Consider the following 13,028-nt stretch of genomic DNA (forward strand, 5'->3'; position numbering starts at 1 on the left):
CCCAGTCTTGTTTTTGACGACTGTATAGAGCTTCTCCATCTTTGGCTGCAAAGAAAATAATCGATCTGATTTCAGTATTGACCATCTAGTGATGTCCATGTGTAGAGTCATCTCTTGTGTTGGAAAAGGGCGTTTGCTATGATCAGTGCGTTCTCTTGGCAAAATTGTTAGCCTTTGCCGTACTTGGGCCAAACTTGCCTGTTACTTCAGATATCTCTTGACTTCCTACTTTTGTATTCCAGTCCCCTTTGATGAAAAAGACATCTTATTCTGGTGTTAGTTCTAGAAGGTCTTGTAGGTCTTCACAGAATCATTCAACTTCAGCTTCTTCGGCATTAGTGTCTGGGGCATAGACTTGGATTACTGTGATACTGAATGGTTTGCCTTAGAGATGAATAAAGATCATTCTGTCATTTTTCAGATTGCATCCAAGTACTGAATTTTGGGTTCCAGAAAAACAACTACTTCTGCTTCATTGATTATGCTAAAGCCTTCGACTGTGTGGATCACAACAAACTGTGGGAAATTCTTCACGAGATGGGAATACCAGACCACCTCACCTGCCTCCTGAGAAATCTGTATCCAAGTCAAGAAGCAACAGTTAGAACATGGACATGGAACAATGGACTAGTTCCAAATCAGGAAAGGAGTATGTCAAGTCTGTATATTGTCACTCTGCTTATTTAACTTGTATGTGGAATACCTCTACAGAAATGCCAGGCTGGATGAAGCATAAGCTGGAATCAGGATTGCAGGGAGAAATATCAATAACTTCTCAGGTATGTAGATAACACCACCCTTATGGCAGAAGAGGAACTAAAGAGCTTCTTGATGAAAGTGAAAGAGGAGAGTGAAAAAGCTGACTTAAAACTCAACATTCAAAAAATGAAGGTCGTGGCATACAGTCCCATCACTTCATGGCAAATAGATGGGGAAACAATGGAAACAGTGACAGACTTTATTTTCTTGGGTCCCAAATCACTGCAGATGGTGACTGAAGCCATGAAATTAAAAGACACTTGCTCTTTGGAAGAAAAGGTATGACCAACCTAGACAGGATAATAAAAAGCAGAGAGATTAGATTACTTTGCCAACAAAGGTCCATCTAGTCAAAGCTATGGTTTTTCCAGTAGTCATATATGGATGTGAGTTGGACCATAAAGAAAGCTAAGCGCCAAAGAATTGATGCTTTTGAATTGTGGTGCTGGAGAAGACTCTTGAGATTTCCTTGGACTGCAAGGAGATCAAACCAGTCAATCCTAAAGGAAATCAGTCCTGAATATTCCTTGGAAGGACTGATGCTGAAGTTGAAGCTCCAATACTTTGGCCACCTGATGCGAAGAACTGACTCATTGGAAAAGACCCTGATGCTGGGAAAGATCGAAAGCAGGAGAAGGGGACAGAAGAGGATAAGATGGTTGGATGGCATCACTGACTTGATGGACATGAGTTTGAGCAAGCTCTGGGAGTTGGTGACGGACAGGGAAGCCTGGCGTGTTGCAGACTATGGGATCACAAAGAGTTGGACACGACTGAGCAACTGAACTGAACTGCATTTTGGACTCTTTTGTTGACTATGAAGACTAGTCCATTTCTTCTATGGGATTCTTGCCCAGAGTAGTTCATATAATGGTCACCTGAATTAAATTTGCCCATTCCAATCCATTTTTGTTCACAGATTCCTAAAATGTCAATGTTTACTCTTGCCATCTCCTATTTGACCACTTCCAATTTATCTTGATTCATGGATATAACGTTCCAGGTTCCCATGGAATATTGTTTTTTACAGCACTGGAGTTTACTTTCACCACCAGATACATCCACAACTGGGCATTGTTTCTATTTTGGCTCGGGCTCTTCATTCCTTCTGGAGTTATTTCTCCACTCTTTTCCAATAGCACATTGGGCACCTATTAACCTGGGGAGTTCATTTTTCAGTGTCATATCTCTTTGCCTTTTCATACTGTTCATGGGGTTCTCAAGGCAAGAATGCTGAAGTTGTTTGCCATTCCCTTCTCCAGTGGGCCATGTTTTGTCAGAACTCTCCACCACGACCCTTCCGTCTTGGGTGGCCCTGCACGGCATGGCTCATAGTTTCACTGAGTTAGGGAAATGCAAATTAAGCCACAACGAAATAGTACTACACTCTTATTAGAATGGCTTTTTTTTTTTTAAACTGACCTTACCAAGTATTGGTGAGGATGCAGAGAAACTAGATTTCTCATACATTACTCACAGGAATGTAAAATAATAGAGCCACTTTAGAAAAGGTTTTAGCAGTTTCTTAGAAAGTTTAATATACAATTTCCATATGATCAGAAATCTCATTCCTAGGTATTCACTCAATTGAAATGAAAGCTTACTTCTGTTCAAAAACCTGTATGCAAATATTTCTGGTAACTTTATGTATAATTACCAGAATTTGTAAACAACCCAAATGTCCTTCAAGTGGTGAATGGATGCGTGGTACATTCATAACATGGACTACGACTCAACAATAAAAAGGAACTGATACATGCAATAACATGGATAAATCTTAAATGTATCATGCTAACTGAAAGAAGCCAGATTCAAAATGTTATCTACTACATGATACCACTTATAGGACATTCTCAAAAAGATAAAACTACAGGGATTAAAAAAAACTGATCAGAGAGACTGTGGTGCTGCAAAGGGTATGAAGTCTACTCCTTCATTTTATAAATGAGGAACCTGGAGCAAGGATGTCCTCCAAGGCACGCAGTTGGACTGGAGGCATAAACTATGTGACCCCCAGTACATTCCTGCTTGCAGAATGACAATCTGGAAGACAAGGTTGGAAACAGAAGTCTTACCAGGACTCTCCTGAAATGAGGCTCTGAGGCTCCAACCTGGACAGGTGGAGCTTGCTCGACTGACTCGGGGACCCAGATGGGAGTGGTTGCAGTGCTGTGTGTTGCAAAGCAAGTGGTGGAGATGCACATCTAGATGCATGTCTGGAGATACCAACTTGGTGGGGCTGTGGGGGACACCTTTTTTGAATTCTGGTCCCACCACTGAAGATACCCCGCTCTTCTTGGAGATTAAGCCCTGAGCTTTTAGAGTGGGACCACTGACTCCAAGACCCTAGACTATCAGAGAACTAACCCTAGTGAGTATCCAATAGTGAGAACTCACACAGAGGAAACCACTTGGAAAACCACTTGAAAAGACCCAGTATCAACCAAACACCAGTTGCACCCTGTGTTTACATCTCATCTAAATAACAAAACAAAACTACAAAACAAATCATCAGCAGACAGGATTACCACCTCACTCAGCCTTGCCCATCAGAGGAAAAACAAACAAACAAACAAAAATTAAGCACAAATCTCACCCTATAAGAAGCTTACACAAACCACTGGACCAAACTTATGAGGGCAGAAACCAAAAGGAAGAAAGAATTCAGACTTGAAGCCTGGGAAAAGGAGACCTCAAACACAGTAAGTTAAAAAAAATAATAATGACAAGGCAGAGAAATACTACACAAATGAAGGAACAAACTAGAAACACAGAAGTACAAATAAATGAAGAGGAAATAGGTAAAATACCTGAAAAAGTATTCAGAGTAATGATAGTAAAGATGATAAAAAACCTTCTAAACAAAATGGAGAAAATGCAAGAATCAACTAACAAAGACATAGAAAAATTAAAGAATAAACATGTGGAGACAACACAATTACTGAAATTAAAAATACTTAAGAAGGAATCAATAGCAGAATATCTGAAGCAGAAGAATGAATCAGTGAGCAGGAAGATAAAATGGTGGAAATAACTTCTGAAGAGCAGAACAAAGTAAAAAGAATGAAAAGAACTGAGGATAGTCTCAGAGACCTCTGGGACAGTTTCAAATGCACCAACACTTGAATAATATGGGTCCCAGAAGAAGAGAAAAGGAAAGGGTATCAGAAAATTTTTGAAGAGATTATAGTTGTAAATTTCCCCAACATGGAAAAGGAAATAGTCAATCAAGTCCAAGAGGCACAAAGAGTCCCATACAGGATAAACCCAAGGAGAAACATGCCAAGACACACACTAATCAAAGTAACAAAGACTAAACACAAAGAAAGAATATTAAAAGCAGCAAGGGAGAAGCAACAAGTAACATACAAGTGAAACTCCATAAGTTCAACAGCTGATCTTTAAGCAGAAACTCTGCAGGTCAGAGGGAATGGCAGATACACTTAAAGTACTGAAAGGGAAAAATCTACAACCAAGATTACTGTACCCAGCAAGGATCTCATTCAAAATTGATGGAGAAATAAAAAGCTTTTCAGACAACCAAAAGTTAAGAGAATTCAGTACCACCAAACCAGCTTTGCAACAAATCTTAAAAGGACTTATACAGTCAAGAAATACAACAGAAGAAAAAAGAGCTACAAAATCAACCCCAAACAATTAAGAAAGTCACAACAGGTACATATATATCAATAATTACTTTAAATGTAAATGGATTGAATGCTCCAACCAAGAGACACAGACTGGCTGAATGGATACAAAAATATGACATATATATATGTGTGTGTGTGTGTGTGTGTGTGTGTATGTGCTGTCTACAAGAAACCCACTTCAGACCTTAAGACACATATAGACTGAAAGTGAGAAGATGGAAAAATATATTCCATGCAAATGGGAAACAAAAGAAAGCTGCGGTAGCAATCTTCATATCAGACCAAATAGACCTTAAAATAAAGATTACAAGAGATAAGGAAGGACACTACCTAATGATCAAGGGATCAATCCAAGAGGAAGACATAACAATTGTAAATATCTATGCACCCAATATAGGAGCTCCTCAATACATAAGACAAACACTAACAGACATAAAAGGAGAAATTGTCAGTAACACAATAATAGTAGGAGATTTAAACACCCCACTCATACCAATGGAAAGATCACCAAAATATAAAATAGATAAGGAAACACAAGTCTTAAATGATACATGAGATGAGATGGATCTCACTGACATCTTCAGGACATCCCATCCAAATGCAGAAGAATATGCCTTCTTCTCAAGAGCATATGGAACATTCTCCAGGATAGACCACATCTTGGGTCACAAATCAAACGTCAGTAAATTTAAGAAAATTGAAATCATATCAAGCATCTTTTGTGACCACAATGCTATGAGAGTAGATATCAATTACAAGAAAAAAAACTGTAAGAAACACAAGCACATGGAGATTAAACAGCACATTTCTGAATAACTAACAGGTTACTGAAGAAATCAAAAGGAAAATAAAAAAGTTTCTAGAAACAAATCACAATGAAACATGACAACTCAAAACCTATGGGATGCAAAAAAAGCACTTCTAAGAGGGAAATTTATAGCAATACAATTCTACCTCAAAAAACAAGAAAAACATCGAATAGACAACCTAACTTTACACCTAAAGCAACTGGAAAAAGAAGAACAAAAAACCCCAAAATTAGTAAAAGGAAAGAAACCATAAAGATCCTAGAAGAAATAAGTGAAAAAGAAATGAAAGAAACAATAGTAAGGATTAATGAAACTAAAAGCTGGCTATTTGAGAAGATAAACAAAATTGACAAACCCTTAGCCAGACTCATGAAGAAAAAAAGAGAAAAGAATCAAATTAACAAAATTAGAAATGAAAAAGGAGAGGTTACAACAGACAATGCAGAAGTAAAAAGGATTATAAGAGACTATTATGAACAACTATATGGCAATAAAATAGATAACCTGGAAGAAACGGACAGATTTATAGAAAAGTTCAATCTTCCAAGACCAAACAGGAAGAAATAGAAATTATGAACAACCCAATTACAAGCACTGAAATTGAAGCTGTGATCAAAAATCTCCCAAAAAACAATAGCCCAGGACCAGATGGCATCACAGGAGAATTCTACCAAACATTTAGAGAAGAGCTAATGCCTATCCTTTTAAAATGCTTTCAAAAAAATTGCAGAGAAAGAAACATTTCCAAACTCATTCTACGAGGCAACCATCACCCTGATACTAAAACCAGACAAAGACAACACAAAAAAGAAAACGACAGGCCAATATCACTGATGAACATGGATGTAAACATCCTCAACAAAATTTTAGCAAACAGAATTCAGCAACACATCAAAAAACACATACACCATGATCAAGTTGGGTTTATTCCAGGAATACAAGGATTATTTAATATATGCCAATCAATCAATGTGATACACCGTATTAACAAACTGAAAGATAAAAACCATATGATCATTTCAATAGATGCAAAAAAAGCCTTTGAAAAAATTCAGTACCCATTTATGATTAAAACTCTTAAAAAAATGGGCATAGAAGGAACCTACCTCAACATAGTAAAGGCTATATATGATAAGCCTACAGCAAACATTATTCTCAATGGTGAAAAACTGAAAGCATTCCCCATAAAATCAGGAACAAGACAAGGGTGTCCACTTTCACCAATATTATTCAACATAGTTCTGGAAGTCTTAGCTACAGCAACCAGAAGAAAAAGAAACAAAAGGGATCCAGATCAGAAAAGAAGTAAAGCTTTCACTGTTTGCAGATGACATAATACTGTATACAGAAAACCCTAAAGATAGTATCAAAATATTACTAGAGCTAATCTGTGAATTTAGCAAAGTTGCAGGATACAAAATCAATACACAGAAATCACTTGCATTTCTATATACTAACAATGAAAATCTGTTAGAGAAATGCAAATCAAAACTACAAGATATCACCTCACATCATTCAGAATGGCTATCATCAAAATGTTGACAAGCAATAAATGCTGGAGAGGGTATGGAGAAAAGGAACGCTCTTGCATAGGGAATGCTCCCTATGGTGGCAATGTAAATTGATACAGCCACTATGGAAGACGGTACAGATATTCCTTAAAACATTAGGAATAAAAGCACCATATGACCCAGCAATCCCACTCCTAGGCATATACCCTGAGGAAATAAAAATTGAAAAAGACACATGTATCCCATTGTTCACTGCAGCACTATTTACAACAGCTAGAACATGGAAGGAACCTAGATGCCCATCAACAGATGAATGGATAAGTTCTGGCACATATACACAATGGAATATTATTCAGCCATAAAAATAAACACATTTGAGTCAGTTCTGATGAGGTGGATGAACCGAGAACCTATTATACAGAGTGAAGTGAGTCAGAAAGTGAAAGATAAATATCGTATTCTAACACATATATATGGAATCTAGAAAAATGGTACTGAAGAATTTACTTGCAGGGGAGCAATGAAGAAACAGACATAGAGAATAGACTTATGGACATTGGGAGATGGGAGAAGAGGGTGAGATGTATGGAAAGAGTAACATGGAAACTTACATTACCATATGTAAAATAGATAGCCAATGGGAATTTGCTGTATGGCTCAGGAAACTCAAACAGGGGTTCTGTATCAATCTAGAGGGGTGGGATGGGGTGGGAGATGGGAGGGAGGCTCAAAAGGGAGAGTATATATGTATACCTATGGCTGATTCATGTTGAAGTTTGACAGAAAACAACAAAATTCTCTAAAGCAATTATCCTTCAATAAAAAAAAAACTGATCAGAGACTAGAGGCAGAGTTGACTACAAAAGGGCATGAGGAAATTTGGGGAAATGATCGTACCGTTCTAGTTATTTGGCTTATTTCCACTTTTTGGCCATTACAAACAATGCTGTTATGAATATTTGTGTATAAACTTCTGTGTGGAAGTTATGTTTTAATTTCTCTTGGATATATACTTAGGAGTGGAATGTAATGGCCAAAAAGTGGAAACAAGCCCAATGTCTAACAAAATGGATAGTAAAATAAATAAAATTTATTTATAAATAAGATGAAATAAAATATCTACTCTATGTTAAGGTTATTCAGCAATAAAAAAGAATAAATTATTGACATATGCTATAATATGGATGAATCTCAAAAACATGCTAAGTGAAAGTATACAAAAGAACACATACTGCATGATTTCACTGATAAATGTCCCAAATAGACAAAATCTCTAGAGATTGAAAGTAAAATTATAGTTTCCATGGGCTAGGGGGAGTAGGGAATAACAACTTATGGATCTGGGTTTCTTTTGTGAGGGAGGAAAATGTTAAAAAATTATATCACAGTGATGGAAACAGAACTCTGTGAACTTGTTGTATGCCTATTAATTATATCTCAATAAAACTATTTTTAAATGTATAAAGAAAGAACTAGTTATTTCCGTTAAGTAACAACTTTATGTAAAGGATTTAAAACAAGTTGACAAGTTTGACATTTATTCCATCAAGAGAACCCCTCCCTTTGGATGTAGGTGACACCTGTGATTGCCTCAGTAAACAATATTGCAGAGACTTCCCAGGCAGCCCAGTGGTTAGGACTCTGGGCAGGGGGTACAGGTTCCATCTCTGGTCTGGTTGGGGAACTAAGATCCTAAATTGCACATGCTTCGAGGTATGGCAAAAAAAAAAATGGCAGAAGTAATGCTACATCACTTAAGAGAGCAGTTAGAAAAAGCCATGCAGCTTCTGCCAGTCTCGGGACACTCGCCTTTGGAACCCAGCCATCATGCTGTGGGGAAGCCCAGGCTACATGACGAGGCCCCTGGCCCTTAGCCCCAGCTGAGCTTCCAGCCAAAAGCCAGCATCAACTTGCCAGCCAGCTTTGTGATTAAGTCATATTGAAAGCAGATCCTCCACTCCCCAGTCAAGTTGCCACGATTGATGACACACAGAGCAGAGAGTCAACCAGGCTAAGCCCCACACAAATTGCAGAGTTGTGAGCAAAATAAGTACTTGCCATTATTCTGTGACATTAAGTTTTGGGGTAGTTTGGCAGGCAACCATGGATAACAGAATACCTTAGGTACTTAAGGGGTTAAAAAAAACCATCTACTCAAAAACAGCCCCCTACTCAATGCAGATACTTCTTTCCAGTAAATCACCAGCCAACCTCTATGTGAATTTTCTGACCAACATGAAGATTGGTTCTTCACAAAGCCACCCCTTCTGGTGGTGAACAACTCTTGAGTTATGATCTGCTTTGTGTTAAGATTGGTTCTGCCTGTCCAAGTTCTGTCCTCAGAGGTAGCCAGTACTGTCTAACCTCTCTTCCTCAGGACAGGTCTTTACCGTACTAAACAGTAGATAAATCTTTACCAGGTTTCATTTTGTAGCTGAGAAAACTGAGCGGATATAATATGTATTGTCCGTGCTCAAAATCACAACTTTCATACCTATGCCACCATTTCTATCATCTAGGAAGAGAAAGGTATAAGTAACTAGAAAATGAAAGCTATTTTTTCTGTACTACTCATTCTTCCTTTGTACTTAAATATTTCCTGTTTTAATCTAAAAATGCCAGTTAGCTCTTCAAGGGCAGGGAAAATAATTCTTGTCATTGTGAGTCTTCCTTAGTGTTTGAGGACATATACTGAATAATTTGCCTAGCTATGGGAAGCAGCATACAGATAACAAGGATGTAAGCATTTCTTTCCAAATGATTTAAACACAGATCTTACAATCCAAAAATACTTTTCATCTTATCAATGTAGTAACTGTACGATAAGTTTTTTTCTTTTTCAAAGTCAGCAATAAAAATTGAGCTTCTTACACTGTTGATTACAGTAAATCAGTTGTCATGACAACACTTAAGTCCCCAAACATTCTTTCTAATTGAGACAATTTCTTCTAGCTTCAGTCCCCTAAGACCGACTCAATTACACAACTCAAAATCCAAACCCCTGAGGGTGCCTCTCAATAAGGATACTGATTACACAACCGAAGGAAAAGTCTAAACACCACTTTGCTAAGTTGCATGGAAACTTTTCAGGCAATGCACTTTGTTTTTACAGCTAAGTCTTACAAGTTGAATGGTAATTGTCTGATGTAACTTTAAAATTGTTTATATTTCATGATCACATTACAGAGATCTAAACTTTTAATACAAACCATTCTGTTAATATACCTTCAATATATCTCATTCATGTTCTCTGGGCTGCATTTACACCCTGTTTCTTTTAAGATACAATTAAAATCTTCTAGGAGCAAGCAAGACCATGCTAAACTCAATAAAAGTATCACTGGATTAATATAGAGCATACACACTACCCATATAGAGCTCATGACTTAAGGAGCAGGAAAAAACCTTTAAAATCATATAAAACTTAGCAGGTCATCATAAATTAGAGGTGCCCAAGAATGAATTCTTAGTAATTCCAAAAGAACAAAAAATTCCAAGTGCTCAGGGCTGGTGCACTGGGAAGACCCAGAGGGATGGGATGGGGAGGGAGGTGGGAGGGGGAATCGGGATGGGGAACACATGTAAATCCATGGCTGATTCATGCCAATGTATGGCAAAAACCACTACAATATTGTAAAGTAATTAGCCTCCAACTAATAAAAATTAATGAAAAAACAACAACAACAACAAATTCCAAAAAGAAAAAGCAATGTTGGGAAATGTGGTATCTCCATTCTCTCAAAATGTTAAGCTGGTAATTCTCTAACAGTATAAAAGATTTTTAAAAGGGCTTGCTTTCAGACAGAAAGTATAGTACTTTCCACTCCTATGTTATAAAATGCGGCTATTCCAATGGAAATTTGCTGTATGACTCAGGGAGCTCAAACCCGGGCTCTGAAAGGACCTAGAGAGGGTGGGAAAGGGTGGGAAGTGGGAGGGAGGTTCAAGAGCGAGGGGACATATGTACACCTATGGCTAGTTCGTGTTGATTATCGCAGAGAGCAAACTGATACTGTAAAGCAATAATCAGTCAATTAAAAATAAATAAATATAATTTAAAAAATGCTGCTATCAAGTATGGATAAAATAGAATAAACTAATTATGCAACCCTGTGAGGCAGGGGCAGAAAGATGGGGCTGAGAAGTCTGTAAAAAGGCGCCCAATTTTTAAAATCTGACACTTGGAGAACCAAGTTTATGTGAATAAATTCTGCAGGGGACTGGAAATCATGTAGGATGGTCTATGAAAACAAATCATTAATAAGACATTTACTATAAAGCATTCATTGAAAAAGATATGTTTTATTAAGCAAGGAGTTGTATTAACTGTTCATAACACTCATTTAAAACTTTTTATCATTTTGTTTGGAAGAGAAAAAAATTAATGGATCTATCAAAGTATTTTTCTAAACATAAATGGAGAACTCTGTAGAAAGAGGAAGCATTATGAAATTTATGACTAAGTATGTTTTGTGTAAGACTATAAAACTGTTCAAAGGTAGTGGACGTGTTCAAAGGTTTTTCGTTTCTGGCTATAAAGAAAAGTAAAAATAAGGGCATGTTCATTCATTCAACAGTAAAATACTGCCTAGCTTATGTTGGTTATTTTCACCTTACAGTCTTAACACATATTCCAAAGACTGATTTGATTTTCATTATTCCTTTTGGGTAATTGGAAGAGGAGGGAAAAGCAGGGCTGTATATGTCAAATGGTCCACTTCGTCATTGAGAAAATTCTGCAGTGGAATATATCAGGAAGCACCAGAGATTTACTGACTAGGGCAGACAAAAGAGAAAACAGCCACAGAAAGAACATAAGCCGCAAAAGAGATGAGATCAGTCCCAAGTGTAACTCGAGGACTGGACAAAACCCTGCAAGTGAAATGAGCAGACGCGATTTGGGGCATTCCAGGTTCTCCTTCCTTCTCTGGAGTCCATTCTCGGACCGGAGGGCAGGATGCAGAGAGGAGGCAAAGCCCGTAGTGTCCAACTGCCTGGACAATGAGCTCTAGGGCCCCATCCAGAGCTGCACCGCCCTCCTTGAAGCCTTCTCTAGCATTCAATTTCACGGCTCCCCCAAAAGTCATTCACTTCGACTTTAACAACTCTCGGGAGAGAGCACGCGCGCAAGAGCAGCAGCTGCTGGGCCCGCCCCCTTAGCGCTGCTGGCCGCGGGGGACCCTCGCCGAGCTGCTCAGCAGGACTGAGACCAGCCGCTTAGGGGCTCTACCTTCTCGCGCTGGTCCCAGCTGTACTGCTTCGGCTGCACTTCCTCGTCCTCCGGCTGCGACTCCTTCTCAGCCTTCCGCCTCTTGGAGAAGAAGCAGCCCATGGTCTTGGCCCGCGGGGTCTCACTGGCCGCTACTCCTCGCCGGCCCGCTGGCTCAGGCACCTCCTGGAGTTGCGATGTGAACCTCGGGCGCCCGGGCTCCGCAGTGGTCCGAACACTGCCCCGCGGAACCGCCCAGTAGCCCGCAGCCCAGGTTCGCCCGCCAGGCCCAACACCCCTTTTCTTTTTCCTCTCACTTGTCCTGACGACCCACCGCAGCCAATGACAGCTCAGCGCTCGGGGAACCAATCAGAGTCCCGCGAGCAGCCCTGCGCGGCCTATGAAGAGAGGCCGACGCATGCACACAACCAATCTTCGCCGGGCTCCTGCGCCAGACTCCAGGGGCTGGTCCGGCCGGCTTCGGTGCCCTTACAGCCGACCCAGCTCCCAACCTGTCCCGCCCCTCAACCAGTCCAGTCAACTGGACTGTCCCGCTGCTGGTAGTACATCTGCGACAGCCAGGTCTTTTTGCCCTAGGTTCTCAGTTTCCAAGTTCTAGACGCGGAAGGGCCCCCTAGTTGAACGTTAGACTTCAGTTTTGTGATGCTATTGGTGAGGGAACAGGAATTCCTGCTGGTGCAGGAAGGGTCCTGAAATTCACTGGCCTCAATCCTGGACCCCACGTCGTCTGGCTAGTGTCCCCCCCGCCCAAGAAATTCCCCCAACGACTTTTCTGACCCTCCTTGCCCTCTCTAATGTGCTTTCTTAGAGCTTCCACGAATGACTAAAATTGAACAAGAACTTAGAAAAATAAGTATTTTTGTACTGTCTCCTTATTGGAACTGTGAATTTCTTGAGACCAAAAGCCCTGTCTTTTTTAAAATCCCCCAAGCCTTTCTCAACTCCACACTAATTGCTCAATAAGACGTTTGTCAAATGAATGCTTACACACTAGTGGAGGAAACATTTACAACCTTCCCCTATTCTTTCCCAAAGTGGCTAAAGTGGAGGGGTTGGGGGAGAGTAATGG

General features: G+C 39.5%; 1 protein-coding gene across 1 annotated transcript in view; it reads right to left on the reverse strand.

Moving 5' to 3' along the window:
- The window catches only part of RP2 (RP2 activator of ARL3 GTPase), a 51,199-nt gene extending 38,936 nt beyond the window's left edge, over nucleotides 1–12,263 (reverse strand). Inside the window, exon 1 of the mRNA XM_020871650.2 lies at nucleotides 11,960–12,263. Coding sequence (XP_020727309.1) covers nucleotides 11,960–12,061 — 102 coding nt within the window. The 5' untranslated portion in view covers nucleotides 12,062–12,263. The remainder of the gene's footprint in view (nucleotides 1–11,959) is intronic.
- Nucleotides 12,264–13,028: the final 765 nt, after the last annotated feature.

This window comes from Odocoileus virginianus, chromosome X (assembly GCF_023699985.2).
Source record: "Odocoileus virginianus isolate 20LAN1187 ecotype Illinois chromosome X, Ovbor_1.2, whole genome shotgun sequence".
Lineage (NCBI taxonomy): Eukaryota > Metazoa > Chordata > Mammalia > Artiodactyla > Cervidae > Odocoileus > Odocoileus virginianus.